This window comes from Carassius carassius, chromosome 20 (genome assembly GCF_963082965.1).
Source record: "Carassius carassius chromosome 20, fCarCar2.1, whole genome shotgun sequence".
Classification (NCBI taxonomy): Eukaryota; Metazoa; Chordata; class Actinopteri; order Cypriniformes; family Cyprinidae; genus Carassius; species Carassius carassius.
The window spans coordinates 33,177,495-33,203,970 of NC_081774.1; the positions used below are offsets into that span (position 1 = coordinate 33,177,495).

Here is a 26,476-nt window from a genome sequence, read left to right on the forward strand (position 1 = left end):
GGAGAAACACCACACACAACCCTCACTGAGATAACACACACCGTCACTCGGAACACACCGAGAGGAGAAACACCACACACACCCCTCGCTGAGATAACACACACGCCGTCACTCGGAACACACCGAGAGGAGAAACACTACACACAACCCTCACTGAGATAACACACACCGTCACTTGGAACACACCGAGAGGAGAAACACTACACACGCCCCTCGCTGAGATAACACACACCGTCACTCAGAACACACCGAGAGGAGAAACACCACACACGCCCCTCGCTGAGATAACACACACCATCACTCGGAACACACCGAGAGGAGAAACACCACACGCGACCCTCACTGAGATAACACACACCGTCACTCAGAACACACCGAGAGGAGAAACACCACACACGACCCTCACTGAGATAACACACACCGTCACTCAGAACACACCGAGAGGAGAAACACAACACACGCCCCTCGCTGAGATAACACACACGCCGTCACTCGGAACACACCGAGAGGAGAAACACCACACACGACCCTCACTGAGATAACACACACCGTCACTCGGAACACACTGAGAGGAGAAACACAACACACGCCCCTCGCTGAGATAACACACACGCCGTCACTCGGAACACACCGAGAGGAGAAACACCACACACGACCCTCGCTGAGATAACACACACCGTCACTCGGAACACACCGAGAGGAGAAACACCACACACGACCCTCACTGAGATAACACACACCGTCACTCGGAACACACCGAGAGGAGAAACACCACACACGACCCTCACTGAGATAACACACACCGTCACTCAGAACACACCGAGAGGAGAAACACCACACACGCCCCTCGCTGAGATAACACACACCGTCACTCGGAACACACCGAGAGGAGAAACACCACACACGACCCTCACTGAGATAACACACACCGTCACTCAGAACACACCGAGAGGAGAAACACCACACACGACCCTCACTGAGATAACACACACCGTCACTCAGAACACACCGAGAGGAGAAACACCACACACAACCCTCACTGAGATAACACACACCGTCACTCGGAACACACCGAGAGGAGAAACACCACACACGACCCTCACTGAGATAACACACACCGTCACTCGGAACACACCGAGAGGAGAAACACCACACACGACCCTCGCTGAGATAACACACACCGTCACTCGGAACACACCGAGAGGAGAAACACCACACACGACCCTCGCTGAGATAACACACACCGTCACTCAGAACACACCGAGAGGAGAAACACCACACACGACCCTCACTGAGATAACACACACCGTCACTCAGAACACACCGAGAGGAGAAACACTACACACAACCCTCACTGAGATAACACACACCGTCACTCGGAACACACCGAGAGGAGAAACACCACACACGACCCTCGCTGAGATAACACACACCGTCACTCGGAACACACCGAGAGGAGAAACACCACACACAACCCTCACTGAGATAACACACACGCCGTCACTCGGAACACACCGAGAGGAGAAACACCACACACGACCCTCACTGAGATAACACACACCGTCACTCGGAACACACCGAGAGGAGAAACACCACACACGACCCTCACTGAGATAACACACACCGTCACTCAGAACACGTCGAGAGGAGAAACACCACACACGACCCTCACTGAGATAACACACACCGTCACTCGGAACACACCGAGAGGAGAAACACCACACACGACCCTCACTGAGATAACACACACCGTCACTCGGAACACACCGAGAGGAGAAACACCACACACGACCCTCGCTGAGATAACACACACGCCGTCACTCGGAACACACCGAGACGAGAAACACCACACACGACCCTCGCTGAGATAACACACACCGTCACTCGGAACACACCGAGAGGAGAAACACCACACACAACCCTCGCCGAGATAACACACACCGTCACCCGGAACACACCGAGAGGAGAAACACCACACACGACCCTCGCCGAGATAACACACACCGTCACCCGGAACACACCGAGAGGAGAAACACCACACACGACCCTCACTGAGATAACACACACCGTCACTCGGAACACACCGAGAGGAGAAACACCACACACAACCCTCGCCGAGATAACACACACCGTCACTCAGAACACACCGAGAGGAGAAACACCACACACAACCCTCACTGAGATAACACACACCGTCACTCGGAACACACCGAGAGGAGAAACACCACACACACCCCTCGCTGAGATAACACACACGCCGTCACTCGGAACACACCGAGAGGAGAAACACTACACACAACCCTCACTGAGATAACACACACCGTCACTCAGAACACACCGAGAGGAGAAACACCACACACGACCCTCGCTGAGATAACACACACCGTCACTCAGAACACACCGAGAGGAGAAACACCACACACGCCCCTCGCTGAGATAACACACACCGTCACTCAGAACACACCGAGAGGAGAAACACCACACACGCCCCTCGCTGAGATAACACACACCATCACTCGGAACACACCGAGAGGAGAAACACCACACACGACCCTCACTGAGATAACACACACCGTCACTCAGAACACACCGAGAGGAGAAACACCACACACGACCCTCACTGAGATAACACACACCGTCACTCGGAACACACCGAGAGGAGAAACACCACACACGACCCTCACTGAGATAACACACACCGTCACTCAGAACACACCGAGAGGAGAAACACCACACACGACCCTCGCTGAGATAACACACACCGTCACTCAGAACACACCGAGAGGAGAAACACCACACACGACCCTCACTGAGATAACACACACCGTCACTCGGAACACAGTGAGAGGAGAAACACCACACACGACCCTCACTGAGATAACACACACCGTCACTCAGAACACACCGAGAGGAGAAACACTACACACAACCCTCACTGAGATAACACACACCGTCACTCAGAACACACCGAGAGGAGAAACACCACACACGACCCTCGCTGAGATAACACACACCGTCACTCAGAACACACCGAGAGGAGAAACACCACACACAACCCTCACTGAGATAACACACACGCCGTCACTCGGAACACACCGAGAGGAGAAACACCACACACGACCCTCACTGAGATAACACACACCGTCACTCGGAACACACCGAGAGGAGAAACACCACACACGACCCTCACTGAGATAACACACACCGTCACTCGGAACACACCGAGAGGAGAAACACAACACACGACCCTCGCTGAGATAACACACACCATCACTCGGAACACACCGAGAGGAGAAACACCACACACGACCCTCGCTGAGATAACACACACCGTCACTCGGAACACACCGAGAGGAGAAACACCACACACGACCCTCGCTGAGATAACACACACGCCGTCACTCGGAACACACCGAGACGAGAAACACCACACACGACCCTCGCTGAGATAACACACACCATCACTCGGAACACACCGAGAGGAGAAACACCACACACGACCCTCACTGAGATAACACACACCGTCACTCGGAACACACCGAGAGGAGAAACACCACACACAACCCTCGCCGAGATAACACACACCGTCACTCAGAACACACCGAGAGGAGAAACACCACACACAACCCTCACTGAGATAACACACACCGTCACTCAGAACACACCGAGAGGAGAAACACCACACACAACCCTCGCCGAGATAACACACACCGTCACTCAGAACACACCGAGAGGAGAAACACCACACACGACCCTCGCTGAGATAACACACACCGTCACTCGGAACACACCGAGAGGAGAAACACCACACACGACCCTCGCTGAGATAACACACACGCCGTCACTCGGAACACACCGAGACGAGAAACACCACACACGACCCTCGCTGAGATAACACACACCATCACTCGGAACACACCGAGAGGAGAAACACCACACACGACCCTCACTGAGATAACACACACCGTCACTCGGAACACACCGAGAGGAGAAACACCACACACAACCCTCGCCGAGATAACACACACCGTCACCCGGAACACACCGAGAGGAGAAACACCACACACGACCCTCACTGAGATAACACACACCGTCACTCGGAACACACCGAGAGGAGAAACACCACACACAACCCTCGCCGAGATAACACACACCGTCACTCAGAACACACCGAGAGGAGAAACACCACACACAACCCTCACTGAGATAACACACACCGTCACTCAGAACACACCGAGAGGAGAAACACCACACACAACCCTCGCCGAGATAACACACACCGTCACTCAGAACACACCGAGAGGAGAAACACCACACACAACCCTCGCCGAGATAACACACACCGTCACTCGGAACACACCGAGAGGAGAAACACCACACACAACCCTCGCCGAGATAACACACACCGTCACTCGGAACACACCGAGAGGAGAAACACCACACACACCCCTCGCTGAGATAACACACACGCCGTCACTCGGAACACACCGAGAGGAGAAACACCACACACACCCCTCACTGAGATAACACACACCGTCCCCTTAGAAACCCCCCCCCCCCCCCATTCAGGGTGCTCTCTCTAACGCTGGGCCTTTGGAATTGTCCTAATCTTCCCTCCCCTTACAGCGGTCCTGGTTGAAGGTTCCCTTCTTTTTCTTCTTCTTTTTTTTTTTTGCTGTAATTGCATAGTTTTGTAAATAGATTTTTCTCATGCCAACTAAATCCAGTGAGTTATTTACTTTTAAAATGCATTTATCATAATGAGATGAGTTCGGGTTAGGATAAGTAGACATTTTGGCTGCGTATCAATTTTAAGTGAAAGTTTAGTGAACAGTAAAGTAAATATTAAAAATGAGTCCGGGCCACGTCCGGTGTTCTGTACACTTTAGTGTTGGGCCGATTCCGGCTCGGATGCGGCAGTGTCGGTTTTCAAGGTGATAGAAGGGAATATTCCTGTAACATTCACATGCACAAGAAAAAACTTTCTTAATACATGATTGACATTTTAAACATTTAAAGAACATCAGTAATGTTGAGTTCCTCAGAGCCGATGGACTGTGGATGTATGGAATCACACTTCAAACCAAGGTCTCCATCTCTGTGTGCAGTTCCTCTGGTCATCACTGGAGGCTCTGAGTGTCTGACATGGGCAGGACAATAGTCCAGACATCCAGAGCTGCTGCCAGTCAAACTGTTGCTCATGCAGTGCCAAGTGATGGAGGTCTCATCTTCAGTTTAACTGCTACACCAGAATGCTTTCACTCCATAACACAAGCAGCATCTGAGACAAAGATCACCTGGGTTTGATTAAGTCCCCACTGAAGATTGTTTTTAAAGTTCCTCTAGATCTAGTTCCTCTAGAGTTAAAATGTTATCATTCTGGTTTTCTACTCCGTATGGATGGCTCATATATTTATCACAGCTATAGTCTGATTGAGGAGTTAATGATGTTCACATTCGAGAATAGCATTTCTTTTACAAAGTGTCGCAGCTCTGAAAATTCAGAGCAGAATTTGTCCAACGAGATCTGCGAGGGCTTCATGACCTGTGAAGGCTGTTATGATCTTAAATTTGTTCCATAGTGAACATAAAATAATGTCTTAGTTTTAATTGTTGCATGAAACCTTGAATCTACACCACTATATATTCTCTATATTTAATATAGATGTAGTCCACTCAAAAGCTGGACTTGTTCTTTTAAACCCAGATTGTCCTGCATTAGAGCAGAGCTGTCATAGAGAAACCCATGAACTTACTTTCATGCTGTTTATTTCAACATTGTGTTTGATTCTAACTTCCTGTCAGTTCACTTCCTGCTGGGGGTCTGGTCTGGTTTCTACCTCTGGCTTTTCTAACGAATTTGAGCACAACTGGCCTACATTTCATCTTTTATTCTCAGCACTTAATCATGACAAACATTACAAATGAGAATTAGATCATTAGAAACGAGTTACTTGGTCATTATGCAAAAAAGAAAATCAATAAATTCAACACATATTCTGCATATGACAGGTTTTTATTTTAGTTTTTAATATTGTAACTATTTGAGACGGTTTTTTATTTTATTTTATTTATTGATTTTATAGAGCGCGTGAAATGAAAGCCTGCGCGCTCGATCTGTGTCGTGATGATGATGATGATGATGATGATTGACCGGTGTGTCCGGCAGGGAGAGTTAGAGAGAGACTGAGTGATTCTGAGGGAGCTTCAGCTTCAGTCCTAACACAGCACTGCTGCAGTCTTCCACAGAGTGTGATCCCGTGATGAGCGCGAACACGGCCCCGATGCTGCGGATCCTGAGCCGGGCTCTGCTGCTCTCGCTGCTGCTGGAGGCTGCGCAGGTAACGCGACACACGCAGATCACACACGAGCGAGCCGTTACCGACACACACCGCGCAGGGACTTCCTCTCATCAACGCATGGGAATATCGGTTATATCAGCGATTATCAGAAGAGTGCGCGACTTACATCTTATTTACACTTTACCACAAAATCAGTTCTTTCACTTTAATGCAAAACATTTTGGGCCTCCAAAGAATACGCATTACATTTATTAGGCTTATCAAGTTTACTGTTTCTAGAGTAGATCTGTAGTGATTTTATATGAGATAAACTGTACCTTTACTTTCATTGCTCTCTGAAAATTCAAACATAAAGTTTATCTCAATTTCAAGCACTTTGAATCGTGATTACTGAAGATTTTTTTTATCAGTTAACAAGGCTAAATTATTCTCACATGTTACATGAAAACAAAGATTCTGTTACCAAAGCTAAATGATGAAAATAATACCTGCCTGCTGTCATCAGTTTGTCATTCGGTCAATTATCCAATAAAAACTAGTTTGCTGGTCTGAAGGAGATCCACTATTAATGTATTCATTTATTTAATGCTTTAACCAGAAACAGGAGCATTGGTCTTATATTGTTAAATCTGTTTGTCTTCAAAGCTGAGACTGGCGTAAATGTGTGTGTGCTGAGGTGTGTTGATGTGTGTGTTCTGCTCTTGCAGTCGGGCTCAGCGGGCGTCTGCAGGCCGGGCTTCACCGAGGACCTTTACACCGCAGTGATCCCTGAGCGAGTTCTGCCGGGCCGGGCCCTGATCACGGGTAAAGACACCGCTCCAGCTCACACAACACTGTCTGCATCCTCACTTAGAACAAAGTTAACACAATGTAGAGAAAAATTGTGATGAAATCTAAAACTGGCCAAATTATACATGAAAAAGCAGCACTTAAAATATAGAAAAACATAAATACAAATGTAAATGATAAATTAAATTAAAAATAAAATTAAAATGAATTTGGTTCTGTTTTCTCAAGTGAAGGGTTTTTGTAGTTTGTAGAAGGGTGATCAGAAACTGTGATCTGCTTCTGGCTGACTGTAGGACGAGGCATCTACTGTATACATGTGTTTGCATCATGAGCAGCTGTCAAAGTGTAGACACTTATTAACAATGCTGCACTATCGTCTGCATACAGTGGTGGAAATAGCTGAGATTCACTGGGTCTATTCAAATAGAAATGCATCTATAATACTCTATATAGTAATAGATAGTGATGCTATGTTCATTTCTGTCTTCTGTAAATGAAAGATGTTGAAACAGGGGTTCAGGTCTGATTCTAGGACACCCATGGAAATTTTCAGGAAAAAAATGTCAAGTTTGGTCTCATATTTATTGTAAAGGCATCCAAATAGTTTTCATCAATTATCAATAATTATTTTTCATTAGTAGTAGCATTTTCTAGATACTACTTGAATGATCTGTTTAGTGCAGAGACAGCATAAATGATGCATGCGTGTGTTTCTGGACTTGTGTGTGTTTGTGGATCTGAGTGAATGTGTTGGACGTTATGATTCTGTGTCTAATCTGTAAACATGAGTTCTCTAGATGCACATCATTATTAGACAGCCTTTACACACCTGGATCATACAGCATTTCTTCTGTTCAAATTTTTGGCCAAAATTCTGTCTGTATGCTCCATATTTGCACGCTACGCATACTATTCTGAACTTAATATCTGTAAAATTGTCTGACATATAAAGATTAGTGTCAGATTTACTAACAGCTTACATACCCTCTTTAAACATCATGTTTCAGGATTGACTAAAGACAGTGAAACATTAGTGATGAAAAGACGTAAACATTTATTTTTGTGGCTGATATTATTGCATATGCATTTGTCGGAGTTTCCTTTCAGAGCCAGCGTTTATGAGAGAACAGGAGTTAAATCAATCATGAAGCGTGATTTACTAAGGTTTGCTCTTGTCAGTTTATTGGTATTTGTGCTATTATTTAAAGCTCAATGAAGCATGTTTAAACTTATTATTTGTGTCTGTCACACACCTGATTATCATCGGCTATGCTCATTTGTAACACTAATTTGTGCTGCTCTTGGTAGATTGTGTTTATGGGAATGATCTGCATCTGTGCAGCACAAACAGTCTGGCTCCATCATGGAGTCACTGCAGTGAAACTGGTTCTCTGTGAGGATTGGTTAGCATGTGTGGTCCTGTGTGTGTGTGTGTGTGTTGCCTAAAGAGATGTTAATAAAGTTTGTCTGATGAATTCTTGCTGTGGTTTGTTGAATCTCATTCCAGGTTGACGTGGCTCTATAAATATGTAGCAGCCGTGTGTGCTGTCACTGGAGAATGTACTGGTCAGTCTCAGAAATAACCGCTTATCTAATCACTCGTTAGTTTATCACAGAGAGGTGGTTATTAATCTGTCACGGAGCTGATAATGCAGTGCTCTCAGTAAGTGGCTGTGGGTGGACACGGGAATGAAATGTGACTCTGAATCAAACAGAGATGCTGTAGAAGCTGGAGTTGCGGTATTTCACAGGATGGTCCAAGGTTGACAGTGTTGACTATCACTAATAATCATGTTATAAAGTTTCTGTTTAGTTTGCTTCTTCTGATCAAACTCAAGAGTCAATGTTGTGGAGTGACTTGTCTCTCTCTCTTTAAAGTATCAGTCAAGACAAAATTAGACTTTATTGGTGGAGACCAGAAAGCCAAGATGCCGACAGGATGCTCACAGTTTCACTTTATACAGAGATCATTGTGACCAGCTGTCTTATTTGCAGCTGTTCTCTTCCTTTACTCTTCCTCAAATCTCCTCAATACTCTCTAATTCTCCTAGCATGATCACCTCATTAATTGGTCCCTTGTTCTCTTTGTAAGGGAGGCAATATTCCAAATAGCCTACATCAAAACATATAACAGCGTGATTGTTCAGTGTGTTTGCTTAGACCATGTTTGATGAAGAGCCCTTGGTCTCAGTGCGGATACAAGCTCAGCAGAAACGAGACATACAGTGTTAAATCACCAATCATGGCTTCATTCAGGCTATCTGTATCAGTGATTTGAGACTTGGTGTAATACTAAAAAAAATACTAAACTCATCAGAAATGAGCTGACTTACAGCTGTAGTGATACATAGCAAAGAATTGTCTACTTATACTAAAAATGATTTTACTTTAGTAAAGTGTTTTAAGTAAAGTAAAATTTTAAGTGTACTCAGCTGTGCTTAATTGAATATGCCTTTATATGCATTTAAATGTGCTTTTAACGTACTTTCTCCATATACTGTATACTAGTGTATGAAGGATGAGGTCAAGTGTGGTGTTGACTACATACTTTTTTTTGGACTGGATTTATTTTTATTAATTATTTTAAAAGCACATTTTTGTTCATATTCATAGTGTCCCAAAATTGAATGTATTTTCTGGTATGAGATCTTCCTCTATCGAAATGGCCGCTGCTAACCCTAACCGATGTCACCTCATTCCAATGTTTTAATAGATTGAGATGATAAATAATGACGTCAAGCACCCCACGGTGCTGACGACCATAGAGAAGCTTGAATGGGGAAAACCCTGTGGAGGCTTATGGGACCTACCGCACCATGAACAACAGGGGCTCGAGCCATTTATCCCAATTTTTGGTGTCCTCTTTCACAAACTTACGAACCATGGATTTGGATTTTAACGTGCGATTAAAACGTTTCCACCAAGTCGTCCGTTTGTGGGTGGTAGGCACTGGTGCAAATTGATTTAATTCCCATTTTTATTGTTTGCTTAATGTAGGTGACATAAATGCTGTGCCCTGATCAGTGGAGATGACTTGAAACAGCGTGTCTGCCAAACTCTTTGCCGAGATGGTGAATAGCGGCACTGCTTCTGGGTATCTGACTTCAGTCTCTCTCCCACTCCCAGGTCTGCAGGATGCTTATATCTCATCTCTCCACCAATCACTGGAATTAAAGACAGGTGTTTGTCATGATTCACTTGGCCTCCTTATCACCGCTCGTCCCCACACCTGTTCTCCCGCTGCAGCCTTCCGCCTTCCCACACACCCCGTCACATAAACATCTAAGATTTATTACTTTAATGCTTTTTAAATGTTCTTTTGGTTGTAGGGCCGTAGTTTACACCAATTCTGTAGAATGGCCCATAAACACCTGTTGTATAAGGCCTGCAGCCTGTGACTTATAGATTCAAAATGAAATTATAACAAAACATTGAGCATCAGTCATTTGTGTAGTTTGAAAGCATGTAGTTTATGTTGGCATTGCTGTTATCTATCTGCTCGACTGTGATAATGTTGAGGGTAACCGTTAGTGATGTTCTTACATGTCATCAAAAGCCAATAACTTCTTTTTGGAGCACACTAGCTCATAGAAAACCTTAAGACTGACAAATTCATACAAACATTCAGGACAACTAGAGCCCCAGATACAGATCCCCTGTAAAGACCTTGTCTCAGAGGAGCACCAGGACAAGACCACAGGAAACAGATGATTCTTCTGCACAATCTGACTTTGCTGCAGCCTGGAATTGAACTACTGGTTTCGTCTGGTCAGAGGAGAACTGGCCCCCCAACTGAGCCTGGTTTCTCCCAAGGTTTTTTTCTCCATTCTGTCACCGATGGAGTTTCGGTTCCTTGCCGCTGTCGCCTCTGGCTTGCTTAGTTGGGGTCACTTCATCTACAGCGATATCGTTGACTTGATTGCAAATAAATGCACAGACACTATTTAACTGAACAGAGATGACATCACTGAATTCAATGATGAACTGCCTTTAACTATCATTTTGCATTATTGACACTGTTTTCCTAATGAATGTTGTTCAGTTGCTTTGACGCAATGTATTTTGTTTAAAGCGCTATATAAATAAAGGTGACTTGACTTGACTTGACAAACAGACAAAAAAATAATAATTAATGTGAGCTTTAAGTGTTCTTGTGGGTGTTCAGGAGGGGAATTTTACTGCACAGTTGTTAGCATACTTCACACACTCCAGATAATTCCTTACCGATAAAATCAAGTCTAACCCTAGAATACTTTTTACTAACTGCTGATTTTAATCTTTTTATACAGCAGTAGTGTGTGTCTGACAGATGATATTTCATCAGTACAGTGTGAAGTGCACATCATCACTGCTGCTTCTTGTCTTTTTTCTTGTCTTTGAATTTTTGCGCTTCCCTTTTGGTAGAGTTTGAGGTGTGGATCTGTGTCTTTCTCACTACAAAGCAGGGCCTGTTTGTATTCGGGCTGCCAGTTCACTGAGCAGCACTCAATACCTCTTTTATTGAGCCCGGGTCCTCCCTCGCTCTTTGTTGGGCTTGTTTTGCTCATTATAGAGGCCGAATGCACTGAAATCAGCCTGGCATTCATCACAGAGAAAGGAAAAACACATTCTCCAACAGGACTGCTGTTGCTGACCATTAGATCTCTCTTTGTTTTCTCTGATGCTGGAGGGTGTGGGTCTTCTTGGCACGGCAGTGTGTTATTTCAGCACGGTGTCAGGTTTCATGGCCGGCACTGCCTGTCTCTGAGTTTAGGATCCTAGCCTCTCGGAGACTGGTGTAATACATCATCCAGATGTGTTTGTTATAGAGGCTGATAGTATTTGACCCTGGTGAAATAACCATCCCTTCTTTCATAGTGCTGTACCCGAAGTTATTCTCCAAACAGTTGTCCTAACTGGGCATGACTTTGTTTCATAGAAACCTGGTGCTTCTTCAGAAAACTGATTGTGTCTCATTTTTCTCCTGGATAACCTGCTTTCTTTCACACAGCTGTATTTCATCCCTAGTCCCTCTCATACCATTAGGCCACAACTGCCCCACAGCGAATTGCTGTTAAAAACCATTGTTTCAAATGATAACCAATGTTTTAAGTGTGTGTGTGTATGTGTGTGTGTGTGTGTGTGTGTGTGTGTGTGTGTGTGTATGTGTGTGTGTGTGTGTGTGTGTGTGTGTGTGTGTGTGTGTGTGATGGTGTGTGTGTGAGAGAGAGAGAGAGAGAGAGAGAGAGAGAGAGAGAGAGCGATTTGTAAACAGAGTAGTATGGAAAAGGAGGAGGAAACAGTCAGTGACACACAATAGACAAACAAAAAGACAATTCAGAGATACATGAGAAGGAAGGAGACAGATGGAGTCAAATACATCATCTCACCTATTGTATACAGAGACCTGGTGGAGACGGACAGATTACTGTAACCAACCCTTCATCTGAACAGATCAGTTACAGTAGAGATTCAGTCATATGGTACAGAGAGAGCATTTACTGTATTTAACTCTGCTCTTCACAATGCCTTGGGGCCGTGTCATACCTTCATCACTACTTCTGATGAAAACTGATTTTCTAGCATGTCAGCTATAGTCTGTATTACTATAACAGCTTTAATTCCTGGCAAGACATGTAAGGATGTGTAATAACAGATCTGCTCTGATGTAGCGATCAGATTCATCATAAAAAAATAACTGCAAGTTACTTGCATTTTTATGTTTCAAGCACATATGCCAATAGAGAGGCGAGAATTACATCTATGGGGAAGTTCCAGTTGAACCTCCCCCCAATAGTGTTCCATGATCATCATGTTCGTACAGTCCGACAAGTACAATCCTGAAGGACGTTTGCACAGAAATTTCACAATGTGAGCCCGGCTTTACTAATGTTTGTGCTAGTCAGTTTATTGGGATTTATGCCCAGAAAGCTAATTTTAAAGGTGCAGTAAGTGATTTCTGAGAAACACAGTTGATATTTTAAATCACCAAAACACGTCCCTATACTCAAATGGATCACACCTTATCTTTATGGCTCCGCCCCAAATTCACAAAATGCTATGCAACACAGGCCCCTCCCCCATCATGAGTGGACACACCCCTTACTGCTGATTGGCCACAAGTGTGTTTTGGTGCTCCATCCAATCCACTTTCAACAGCGTTTATCAGAAATCACTTACTGCACCTTTAACTCATTTTGTGTCTGCTCTTGGTAGATTGTGTTGGTCATTATGGAAATGACCTGTGTCTTTAATTTGCTTAGTAGATCAACAGAATTCTTTATGGGATTATATCTCTCTCCTGCTCATTTGGCCTATTTAGTAAATCTGGCACACACACAAATATTTTTTTTTTTTTTTTTTTTTTTACAAAAACTAAGAAGCAGCATAGTTATAGTTGTAGAATAAATTGTGTTAAATGTCACATAGAAAACTGTGGAAATGTAATTTTTTCACATTAACAGTTGGCTCTGTGGAGGAATGGAGCGACACAGACTGAAATATGAGGGAAGCACAGTGAGGACAAAAGTGCCAATATAATTCATATTTATTTTCTCGTGGCCAGAATTGAATGAGAGAAATTATGATAGTGTTATGAGTCAATGTAGCGCAATAGCTGATGGTAAATAACAAGAGAAACCATCTCTCATACTAAATAATCTGCCAAAAGAAGAGTTTGTCCTTTATTGAGTGCAACTGTTTGTTGAATATTGGTGCTTTTATCATATTGCTGTTTCCACTCAAAGCATTTCAAGCATGTCGCTATGACAGTGATCCTTATTTAATTGTATTGACTGCTGACTGAAACAGTTTCACGCCCTTGTCTTACTGTAAGTCTGAAGAATTCCTGATTTGGAAGAGAATAACAGTACCTAGCCAGTTTCAGCAGATTAGCAAAAGAATTTGACCCCAGCTGAGCTGCTGCTTTTCTATTGGCTCAAACCAAACTGACCACATTCTTCTTAGCAGGAGTCTGCAAATGCCTGTGATTGCTCTGCTAACAGGACACAAGCCCTGCACATCCACGGCAGACAGTGTAAGACACTGATTTACTGTACAGCAGCATCCTTTACTTGTTTTAGCCCCAGAACTTGCTAATTTGAAGACTTTTGTTAAAGGGATAATCCACCCCAAAATGAAAATTTTGTCCTCAATCACGTACCCCGATATTGTTCCAAACCTGTAAAAGCTTTGTTTGTCTTCAGAACACAATTTAAGATATTTTGGATGAAAACAGGGAGGCTTGAGACTGTCTCATAGACTGCCAAGTAACTTACACTGTCAAGGTCCAGAAAAGTATGAAAGACATCATCAGAATAGTCCACCTGCCATCAGTGGTTTGACTGTAACAATATGAAGCGACGAGAATACTTGTTGTATGTGAATAAAACAAAAATAACGATTTTATTCAAAAAATACTTTGTTCAGTTTCCTTGACATCACCGTAGTGCCATTTTGGAGAATATGAGCTGAACGCAGGCAGTGTACACTCTTCTGTGTCAGCCGTGCCACAAAGATACGTTTTCTATGTGACTTTACGCTTTGATTTGAAAAAAAACAAACAAACAGCGCATCTGTACAGCGAGGCTGACACAGAAGAGCGTATGCTGCCTGCGTTCAGCTCATATTCTCCAAAATGACACTAACTCTCCTAACAGAGTAGACTGTTGACAAAGGAATTGTTTTAAAAGACATTATTTTCATTTTAATCCAACCTCCTGGTTTTCATCCAAAATATCTTAAATTGTGTTCTGAAGATAAACAGAGCTTTTATGGGTTTGGAATGACATGATTAATGACAAAATTTTCATTTTAGGGTGGAGTATCCTAGAAGTGCTAGAAAGAAAGAATAGTGACTGAGAGAAGTGTTTATCCCTGCTCGTTTGCTTTGGCACATTGGTGAGACTTGTGATCTATTAATCTGTGTTCTTTGGAGGCGAGCATCACTCCTCAGGCAGTTAGAATAGTTTGTCGAATTCTTGTTACATTTTACACCAGCTATACAAGAGTAAAGACCTCAAATCATTAGTCAACATGAAATCAACACATTAACATCAGCCAATCCCTGAAGATCTCTAGTTCTTGCAACTAAAAATTCAAAAGAAACACTTTCTGTAACTCATAAAATTACATTCTGTTTAACCAACCTCAGTCTACCTTGGAAATATACCAACTTTTGAATTTACAGAAATGTGAAGTGACATTCAGTGACATTCAGCCAAGTATGGTGACCCATACTCAGAATTTGTGCTCTGTATTTAACCCATCCGAAGTGCACACACACAGAGCAGTGAACACACACACACACTGTGAGCACACACCCAGAGCAGTGGGCAGCCATTTATGCTGCGGCGCCCGGGGAGCAGTTGGGGGTTCGATGCCTTGCTCAAGGGCACCTAAGTCGTGGTATTGAAGGTGGAGAGAGAACTGTACATGCACTCGCCCCACCCACAATTCCTGCCGGCCCGGGACTCGAACTCACAACCTTTCGATTGGGAGTCCGACTCTCTAACCATTAGGCCACGACTTCCCCCGTGGGGAATAATGTTGTGATATTGTTACATATGTTCAAATGTTTCTCATGTATAGTCACTAAAAACCAGACTCTCTTGTTTAAGGTGACTTACAAAAAAGGAATATAAAACATACTAAGAAGTCTGTAACACGAGAAGTGCTGTAATATAAGGACTGTGTCAAGGAGTACGGCCTAGAATAGAGACGAGAGGAAGAAACAATGGAAGTATAGAAAACAATAGAGATGAAAAATGGGGATATACTGAAACATGATTTACAGATGCCTGTACTTTTTTGGGAAAGTTTTCAAACACAATACAGTGAGAAAAATGATTTTATGAACAATAACCACCAAGGGTATGTTTTGAAAGCAAATAAATAAATAAATGAAGGAAAAAAAAACATCAACTTGTCTGTCAAGAACAAATACTTAAGCCGTATTCGGACGGGACTAGTTTTCTAAACTACGTTTGAGTTTCGATTCTTACCACCTGACGTCGGAGATTTTCATGTACCATTTCGGACGGGACGAACATCTCCGTGTTTATTACAGAGGTGGGGGGGGGGTCTGATTTGTGAATCTGGGTGTCACAGAGATCACGCGCTCTGTATGCGTGCATTGCATTCATTCGGATTGATTGCCATTAGTATTATTACACAATAAATACTTAATACTAAATGGCTAGTATAGCAAAACCATGTTGATGTGTTTCTTTATTTTAACCTGGTTTCCTTTTTTTTTATTGTAGTAGGCTAAACCAATGTTTAATTTTCATAAAGGTACATCTGTAATTAAAACATTATGTAACTGAGTGCATAAATGAACGTGAGTAATTTTACCTGATGCTGATATTACAATAGTCAGTATTAACAGTTTACGTGATCTGGCTCTTGATTTTATTACTTTTATTTTTATTTATTTTTATTATTATTTCTTTGCCGGTAAGCAAATATATCAAACATGCGCGCGGTAAGAGCATCTACAGTAATTCACGTTGGCCAAAACACACAAGGAAACGCGTTGTGAAATAAAATATCACCGGCAATCACAGACATTCGCATTCGGACGGGATGAGTTTTCTCAGAGGATCACTGAGTGTGCTGAAAAACAGTAGGTAATTTGCTCTGGAATTATCACAGAAGTTGTGTGAGAAAAACACAGACATGGCAGATTCGGACGGGATTAAAATCACCAAGTACGTCTGTGAAACACAGATTTCTCTAACGACCCCCTGTTAAACTAGTCCCGTCCGAATAGGGCTTTAAAGGAGCATTGCGTAGGTTCTGAAATTTCTAACCGTTACTGACACCATTGGCCGTTAGAGGAACTGCAGCCAGTCTCATGCTCGTTCTCAGTGCGCAGAGGAGCACGCTCTTTTTTTTACTTCGAGGAGTGTCCGTGGGTGTCTGAATTGTGCTGGAGGCTGGTCGCTTCTTTCCATCCGCAGAGTCCATTTGAAAACACTATTGCCGCTGCTTACTATAATGGCTGGCGTGCCGTACGGTTGTAAGCCCAAGTAGACGAGAACGCTCATGACGTCACATTTTGTGAATTTTCGCACCAATTCGGGCCCGACTCCTCCACACACAATTGAGCCTACAGGCTGATAGAGGCAACCTGGGACAGTCGAGGTGTCATTCTTTTTTTACATCATGGTTGGCTCATACATGTACAAATGAAGACTCTATCTTAAAGATTTTTTTAAGTAAAAACCTCCACATAGCTCCTTTAAGCATAAGAATGTGTAATCACAACCAAGAGTGAAATACCCAATGTGTGAACCATAGTACACCTGTTATGAGAAAATGTTGATAGGAATTTAAATACATAAGCTAAGGATGCTCAGAGCAGTTAGGACAGTATTCTTAAAGGTAATTTTGGTGATGAGAAGTGTTGAAGGCTGTGTATTAATTAGGATTAATTTTCAAAGGTAAGTGACAGGTTCTTCTTCAAGGAACAGAAGCGTCTGCAGGTTTGACTGTGAGTTTGTTTCTGCTTTCCTTCAGAACGCGTGACACTGAACAGTCTTTCACTTTCCACACTACTGCATGGAGCTGAAAGATATTCTGAGCCAGAGATAGAAATCAGAGTTTATTAACTGCACAGTACTGAACGGCAGACCCCTCCAGATGAGAAAATAACCCAAAGTACACAAGCACAAGAAAGAGTAGGGAGTTCAGTGTCATCCATGCCATTTATCACAGAACATAACATCAACAGAAAGTTTGGGAATTATCTCAAGCACTTCCTCAAAGATGCACACTATGAGTTGACCCGTGTCCCGAAGACCTGTCGCAGCATTGTGCCACTGAGATCGTTTTCATGTCATGCAGCAAGCTAGAAATCTCATACTTTAGCTCCAAAACATTGATGAAAACCCAGATTATGGGTTACCATATTATTACTATATTATTATCTGTCATGTCATTTTTTTGTGAAAATGTGTACAAATGTGTATATACATTTTTATAAAGTATATTAGGCTCAATTAAAATAACGTTATTAACCGGTGTCTTAAGCAAACTATTTAGGAACATAATGTGCTCAGAGTGAAACATTTGATTAGATCTTTTTTTATTTTTTTAAGCCCCAATTGGTGCATCCATTAATTAAGAGAAAATGAATGTAGATGAAGGTTGTGGACAGTGATTTTGTGATGTCTCTGATGGCACTGTGAAGTGCTACAGGCTGTGGAGGAGATGAAGTTATGTAAGAGGAACCAGATCCGATCCAGTGCTGGGAAGATGCTCTCTAAACATTCAGATATGTGTGTGTACAACTGCTATTGAGGCTCTGTGATCAGAGTCTGTGTTAGAGGTGTGTGTTGTATGTGAGCTGATTTTGAGAGAGCCATTGCTTGAGGATCCAGCTTTCCAGAGCAGTGTATGTTTGCTTTAAATCACAAAAGTCTGTAACAGAAAGGTTATACAGAAAGCAAACATCAAGCAACTCCGAGGACTCCAAATTCATTAATACGGGAAGATGATCAAGACAACACAAATACTTTTTTATTTTGTGAATTAGCCGGAAATATTTTGTGAGAAGTGAATAGTGTCATAGTGTCTGCAGAAGTAATGTTTGTGTTAGCTGTTTTGCTCTGAGCACATAGAAGTGAGCAGTGCACACATTGTTTTATCTGTTCAGAGAAACAGCCATCTGGATCTGGACAGCGAAGGGATGACAGGAAATTTCAGATGAGGTTGTCTTTCATAGGTTTGTCACCATAATTGCAAAGCTTTAAAGACATAAAAACACCAATACTGTGTTTACACATGGACAAATTTAATATTTAGTAAATTTAGTATGGAAAATTTAGTTTCTTATTACTAGAAAATTCTAGTTATCTGCATTCTTTAAAATATATTTTATGTTCAACAGAAGAAGCTCTGGTATCCATTGAAACCTGAAGTTTGCGCTTAGTTCAAGTGTCTGTAGTAAAAGTTCCCTTTCGACGCTACACTCGTACTGCGTCTTGCTAGACGCAAATGGGAAAAGCCTTTTTTCTCCTGAACTGAAACCTTTTACATTCACGGAGTGAAACTGCATAGCCAGTTGTTTGTGCAGTGAATTGAAAAATTAACCAATGGCTAGGCAGCACAGCTGCATGAGCCTATGACGATGAAGCCTGCCAAAGCCCGCCATAATGGGCGGAGCATTCTGACTATATAAGTGGCCGTTCACCACAGGATTCTCAGATTTCCTCTTCAGCGATGACTACGTCGCTATGCTGATCCGAAGCTGGAATCGAGACCTCTCAGCACAAGCTGATCTGGTTCTCTGCTGCTACAGAGACACAACAGTCCAGGTCTGTTTCTGACTGACCAAGGTGCAAAGACACTGACAAAATAAGTATACACCTGTTCATGACAACAGGGGTCAGTTATAAGAGCACATTAAATATAATGGGCAATAAACAGGATGAGCACAATAAATATAACAAGGCAGAAGAGTTAAATGAGGCAGAAATGTCACTCTCAAAATCACTCTCACGGACCTTTTCCTGGACTGTGTCCAGCTGGTGGAATGACCTCCAGATCTCAATTCGTACCGCTGAGTCTTTACTCATCTTCAAGAAACATCTAAAGACTCATCTTTTTCGCCAGCACTTAACTAACTAATACTAGCACTTTTCCTTTTCTTGTCTTTTCATTTATAAAAAAAAACAAAACAAAAAAAAACCTGGCTATGCGTTCTGGTCCGTGTACCTTCGTATAATTCATTTTTTTATTTAATATTGAAATCTGAAAAATGAAAAGACTGAACATTTGTCCAAACAGAACGAAAAATCAAGACTTCAGTTTAGTTTTTTCGTTTTTAGTTTCAGGGACAGAAAACGAATAAACAACATGAATATTCGATCCCTACATGTGGGCGGTAATGAAACGCCCCCCTCCGCTGATTGGTCAACCAAACATTACAACATAATGATAGTCCTAAAACATAATAAGAATAAAATAAATAAAAATAATAAAATAAATAAAATAATAAAAACATAATCCTACGTATTCTTTAACGTGTTTATTTCTACTACATTTTATCTCTTTCTCTTCATCAAACAGCCAGATCAAAGAATAGCTTGACACAAACCATACAGAGGCAGAGCCTTTTGGTCCTTTGACACACGGATGCTTTATTATAGTATCCACGTCTATCAAAATCTGTCTGGCAAAGCTGTGCGCCTCTTGTAGCGAAGTGCAGACCGCTTTCAGTTTATGTGAATATCTAGTTATAACTTTTGTTTTAGACAATATGCTGCATTTTGAACTATGAGGGAACTTAAATAAAATGACAGATATGAATAGAAATTAGCACATCTATTGTTTATTACTTTTCTATTTTGAGTTTTATTCATAAAGCACTTTATGCAAATTTCAGAAACCATTGGTTGTTGTCCCAAATGTTTACCTTATGCTGTGTTCCAGACAACGCGGATACAATATAATATTTTTATTATATTATATTGCAATTTTGTGTTATCTGTATTGTGGTATGTTTCTTTTTGTTGTATTCCTCTCTTTCTCTATGTGTCTCCTGCTTCTCTGGCTCCTCCCACTCTTTCCAGCTGCACTTACTTACCTACTGAAGAAGAAGCAGTATAAAAACTGAGCAGAAACTTTGATTACATTAATCTGAAGTATTCTTGACTCAGAATCAGAAAGAATAAAGCTCTTTCTGATTCTGATTCTAACTCTCTATTGTTTGATTGTTACCCATTTGGAAGCTGTAGGGAGGTGGGCGCCTTTCCTTTTGTCCTATACGTGTTTTTCTCCTGGTTTGAGGACTAGATAGGGAGTGAATGTATAATTTGTTGTTTATTTTGGCATGTTTCCCCCTCCTGAAGTTTTTGCTTCCCTCTTAATTTTACATTCCTTTGTTTGAGAATTATGTATACTCCCAGCGTTCTTTGAGCTGTTAATAAAACTTTTTAAAAGGTATCTCGTTGTTGTTGCTATGCTGCTAAAGGGGCTCGGTAAATGCTCTTCTTATATCCTTAATATTGTTACGTTGCCTTTTAAATCCCTGGACAAGCAAGACATAACACTATGCTGAAACAGATCATTGCGAAAATTCGCTTAAGAGACTGGTTCTTTTTACTGGAAACATACTTTCTCCCCACACCCCCATTTTTATGAAGTTCATGGATGCGGCTCCACATTCTCAACTACCTCGAAGACTGGCTCCTTCTGGCCCATTCAGAGGCAGAATTAACCCTCTGAGGTCTAAGCGTATTTTTGGGGCCTGGAGAAGTTTTGTCATGCCCTGACATTTGTGCTTTTTTCAGTTGCTTATAAACATCTAAATGGCTAAAGTCTAATATCACTGTTATCAGCACAAACAGGGCCATAATAATACGTGAGCAGCATGTATGTACATGATTGTGTTTTTGAGAAAAAAAAATGTATGCGTAATTATTGAAAAACTAAAAATTATAAATCACTTGAATAAAGCCATAAAACATACAGAACATTGGTTCCCGGGAGTTTTGAGAACTGGATCTTATAGTCTAGAATTTTTCTTTCTAAATTATGTGAAAAACATCTTGTTTACTCACTCACAGGAAACAATATATTGATTAAAATTTTCTAAGACACTGTATGTGTAGAAAGGATCTATGCAAGAGGGCGTGAACTATCAGCATTACACCTGAGAAGATAAAGGCCCGCATAATGAGCTGCGTAATGAGCCTTTCAGTCAGGTGTGTGACTAAAGGGAAGAGCTACAAGAAAGAATGTGAGGACAAAATAAATGTATAGATTTTTATGTTTGTAGTTTATTTAGAATATATTTAATTATCCCACAAAATAATTTAATATTCACTTGCGAGTGCAGTTAAACAGTTTATTAGGAACAATCAAAGCTTTCAAAGCTGAATTTTTAGCATCATTGCTCCAGTCACACACTGATTTTCTACAAAAAATAAATAAATAAATAACCTTTTATTGTTATTAGTATCATCATTATTAATATTATTAATTTGCAAATGTACAGTACTATGTGAAGCAGTCGTATAATTATTTTTTTTTTTTCATTTATTAATAGGCAAACATTTATAAATAGTATATTTATAGTCAAAACCTGTATGTAGGTTAGTTGTTTAAAGGTACAGTATTTATGTGAAGTATTCGTATAGTTTGTATTTTTTAGTTTATGTATAGGTATACATTTATGTATAGTATATTTATATTTTCATTATGTTAAATATATCTGGCTCAGCTCGGTGTTCATCTTCAGTTCTCTCTTCACAGCAGTTCAGTCAGTGTACTGTTTGAGTAAATGAATTACTCCGGGATATTGGTTTGTTTGAACTCAGAGGGAGTGTCAGCCACATTAAACAAGTTAACAGCTTAAGTCATTTGTGGATTAATGCGTATTGGAGGCATGAACCGTTTAAAACGATTCAGTTCGATTTGGTGAACTGGTTCAAGAAGATCCGGTTACATCGAATGATTCGTTCATGAACCGGATATCACAAACTGCAGTGTTTTGAACTCTCTCACAACAGACACGGAAGAGAAGACAATGCTGAATAAAGTCGAAGTTTTTGATATTTTTGGACCAAAATGTATTTTCGATGCTTCAAAATATTCTAACTGATCCTCTGATGTCACATGGACTACTTTGATGATGTTTTTCTTACCTTTCTGGACATGGACAGTAGACCGTACACACAGCTTCAATGGAGGGACTGAGAGCTCTCGGACTAAATCTAAAATATCTTAAACTGTGTTCAGAAGATAAACGGAGGTCTCACGGGTTTGGAACAACATGAGGGTGAGTTATTAATGACATAATTATGATTTTTGGGTGAACTATCCCTTTAATTGTTTGAATCATTTAATTGTTTAATTATCTGCTGATTTATTTGTCATTCATTTATTGTTGTATGGTATTTAAAAGGTAAATGTTAATGGGCCTAGAATCAAAATGATTGTGATTTATTTATTTATTTATTTATTAGTTCTATTTATTTTATTTTATTTTTATGTGTTGAATATGATGTACTGAATTTTGAGGTAATATGATTGGAATTGATTGTGAATAGAAAACTTTTGAATCGACTTTCCTGTTGTTCCTTGCTTTATTCATTTAATATAACAGAATTGATAGTGGTCACCCTTACATGTAGTATCTCTACTTATGAATTTAATTGTGGTGATTTTTACCCCTGGCTCCCGAACCCAACTTTTTAAGGCCAAATACCGTCACAGGGTCATATCATGCTGGATCTTAATGTTTTAGGCCAGGGAATAAGCAGGGAAACACTGGATGGATTAATGACTAGTCCATCACATGAGTAAGTATTAAAATACAAAATATTACAAAATATTTCTTTTTTTCTCAATTATCACTATTACAATTCAAAAAAAAAAAATTGAAATGTATTAAAAGTAGTGCTAGACAACGATTTTCTTTTTTTTTAAATTAATCGCAATTAATCACATTATTATCCATAAAACTAATAATGTATTCCAAAGTAGTGTATTGTGCACTTTTTTCATTTAAAAGTACTGCTATATGAACAAAAGTGCAATAACATTTGGTTTGCAAACACTTTAAACAAATAAGGTGCTTTTTTACAGCAGTATTCCTTTTACATAGTAGCAGTCAAAATATTTCTTGTAAATCTTAACTTATAACATTAATGTAATTACATTAAATATAAAACAAGCTATGTGTCACTGCCAGGACATTAACATTTTTATAGAAAATATTTTATAGTTTGTTATAGAAAAACAAGTTATGATCAGAGTCCAGAACCTCGATCATAAAATTATAACAGGCATCTTAGACCTGCATGATCACGGGACCCAACGCCAGTGGCATAGCCACGAGGGGGCCTGGTGGGCCTTGGTCTCCTCATTTACATGTCCGGCCCCCTCAGATTTCTGATTGCTTAAAATAAAATAAATTAAATAAGCAAAATTTGATTTGTCAGTCTGATTGATAGATTGACCAATCAAAATGCTGCGTGGTAAAATGCAGCTGTTTTCAAACTTGATTTGAATAGCCTATGTCACATGCCGTGCATAACTTCGTCATCTTCGCTTGAGAGTTCATTAATATTCAGTGACAATGGCAGCTGCCACGACAAGTACAATATTATGCTTTTCCAAAAAAGAACGGAAAGATGAGCGAGAAGGAGAAAAAGCATTCATCTGTGATGGATTCGCAGACTGGAAACACCTCTGCTATGATGGACTATGATGACATCATTGATATTTTTAATAATCGCCCCTGTAGACTCCGCCTTGTCATGTAAAAGATAATCCAATGGTTTGAATTATAGCCGCTGAGCTTTGTTGTATGCTGTTATGCTGCTGAAACAGTGAAGTATAAATGCTGGGATTTTATGGTGTATATATATTTGCTTATGCTGTATATATCCTGCTGTTTTTCGAAGTTAAATTCGAAGGTAAATTAAAGTTGTGTGTGTGTGGGCTGCGGGAGAATAATTAGGGTGTGTTCACACTTGGCAATCTTAACCCCCAAAGCCTGGTTCGCCTGACTAGTGTGATCACTCCATTTTGGAGTCCCTGGCTCGGTTGGAAGAGGTGGGCAAGAGCGCAGTTCAGTTATATATAGATCAGTCTATAGATCAGAACTTCGGATATGTGGTGCATGATTGCGTGAATATTTCTGAGCGACAAAAGTGACAGATGTAAAGCAATATATTGTGAGAGGGCAGTGTGTTACCGTGTCCCATACAACTCAAAATAATTAACCAGAAATTTAACAAAATAATGCACTCCACTTTGCTGAGCAGGCGCTTCTCTGCTGTCTTCACGTGCTATCATAAAATTCCTATCTCCTATTTATGAAGTCGTGATTACGAGCTTGTTGCATTATTTTCAGTTAAAAATAACAGTGGACAGTGGTTTGTAAAAGCTAATGCTTAGCCTAAATAATTTGATCGGGAGCATGCCCTCCTGTGACCCATGATTTGTCTGTATGTGTATACAGAGCCAGTGAGCAACAGACTTTCATAATAATAATAATAAACTGTGTTAGCCCGATAATAATGCATTAGCTTGCCCAGCCCTAGTTAAAAGTTTTTCATCTATAAGATCTTTTTAAAAAGTCATCAGTGTATTGTTCTGTTTAATAGAATGGACTAAGATAGATTTTTTTTCTGCCTGATATTCAGAGACTAGTACGATTATTGGTTGCAGGGTTAGGGTTAACCTGTGAGCTTCCTGCTGACTTATGATTACAGAGCATCTTATCTGTAGTGGTCAGCTGGTACTTTCTCAAATCATTGTGGCTAGGTGCAGCGTTCATTCTCAGCTGCAAGCAGTGACACAGTCCCCTTACTCATCACTCTCTGAGAGTATGTTCTGGTCCAGTGGTTAGTTCACTCACCACACAGGAAGTGGTTTGAGTCAAGAAGCTATTATTAGTAGTAGTAGTAGTTGTAGTAGTAGTATTTTTATACCAATCATGCTTGATTTCAGTATTACAAAGCAGTTTTAGCCCTTGAATTTTGATTGGTGAAGCAGTGTTCCAAGAGCACTGATATAAAAATTCACTGTTCACTGAATAAATCCAGCAACACTGCTTACCTACGCAAGGTGTGTCTGACACCAGCATGAGATGCTGGTATGCTGGTGGACAATTGTAGTTATTGGTTCATTTAATATTTTTACTAAATATATTGTCCCTTGAGTTCAGAACTTGAATTGAGTTATCCATATTAGTGTTCTTGCTGAAGTCAGACTCCTTAATTTCCCCTGTCCAGAGACATTTAGATGTACATGTCTGTCTTGGGTTGCTGTGGTAGTGGGGTAGTCTGTGTGTGTGTGTGTGTGTGTGTGTGCGCGCGTGCGTGTGCATTTGCGTGTGTGTGTGAGTGTGAGTGTGTTGAATGGGTGTATTGAGCTGGATGTAATGTGTTGTGTGGTTCAGGCATTAGTGTGGCGTATCTCTGCTGACTGCATCCTCTCTGCTGCTGTATCAGCCCTTTTGTAAGCATTCCACTCACATTATCCACCATTCCTGTCATTCATCGCTCAGTGTGTTTGTGATGACACATGCTAGCTAAAGTCTGATTATATCAACTATTAACGGGATAGTTCACCCAATGAAAATTCTGTCATTAACTACTCGCACTCATGTTGTTCCAAACCTGTAGAACCTTCCTTCAAATTCAGAACACAAATTTTGATATTTTTGATGAAATCTGAGAGCTTTCTGACTCTCTATAGACAGAATAACCACGTTCAAGGCACACAAACATAGTAAAGACATCACTAAAAAAGGTTAAACCATAATTTTATGAAGCTACGAGAATACTTCTTGTGTGCAATGAAAAAAAAAGTAATGACTTTAATCATTGATCAAACTGATCAATTGTTATAGTGGGTATATCCTGACATTTTCATTTTAAAAGTTT

General features: G+C 41.0%; 1 protein-coding gene across 1 annotated transcript in view; it reads left to right on the plus strand.

Moving 5' to 3' along the window:
* Window positions 1-6,165: 6,165 nt before the first annotated feature.
* Window positions 6,166-26,476, plus strand: part of zmp:0000000625 (cadherin-2) — a 111,681-nt gene continuing 91,370 nt past the window's right edge. Inside the window, exons 1-2 of the mRNA XM_059502611.1 lie at window positions 6,166-6,341; window positions 7,010-7,106. Of these exons, the coding sequence (XP_059358594.1) occupies window positions 6,264-6,341; window positions 7,010-7,106 (175 nt within the window). The 5' untranslated portion in view covers window positions 6,166-6,263. The remainder of the gene's footprint in view (window positions 6,342-7,009; window positions 7,107-26,476) is intronic.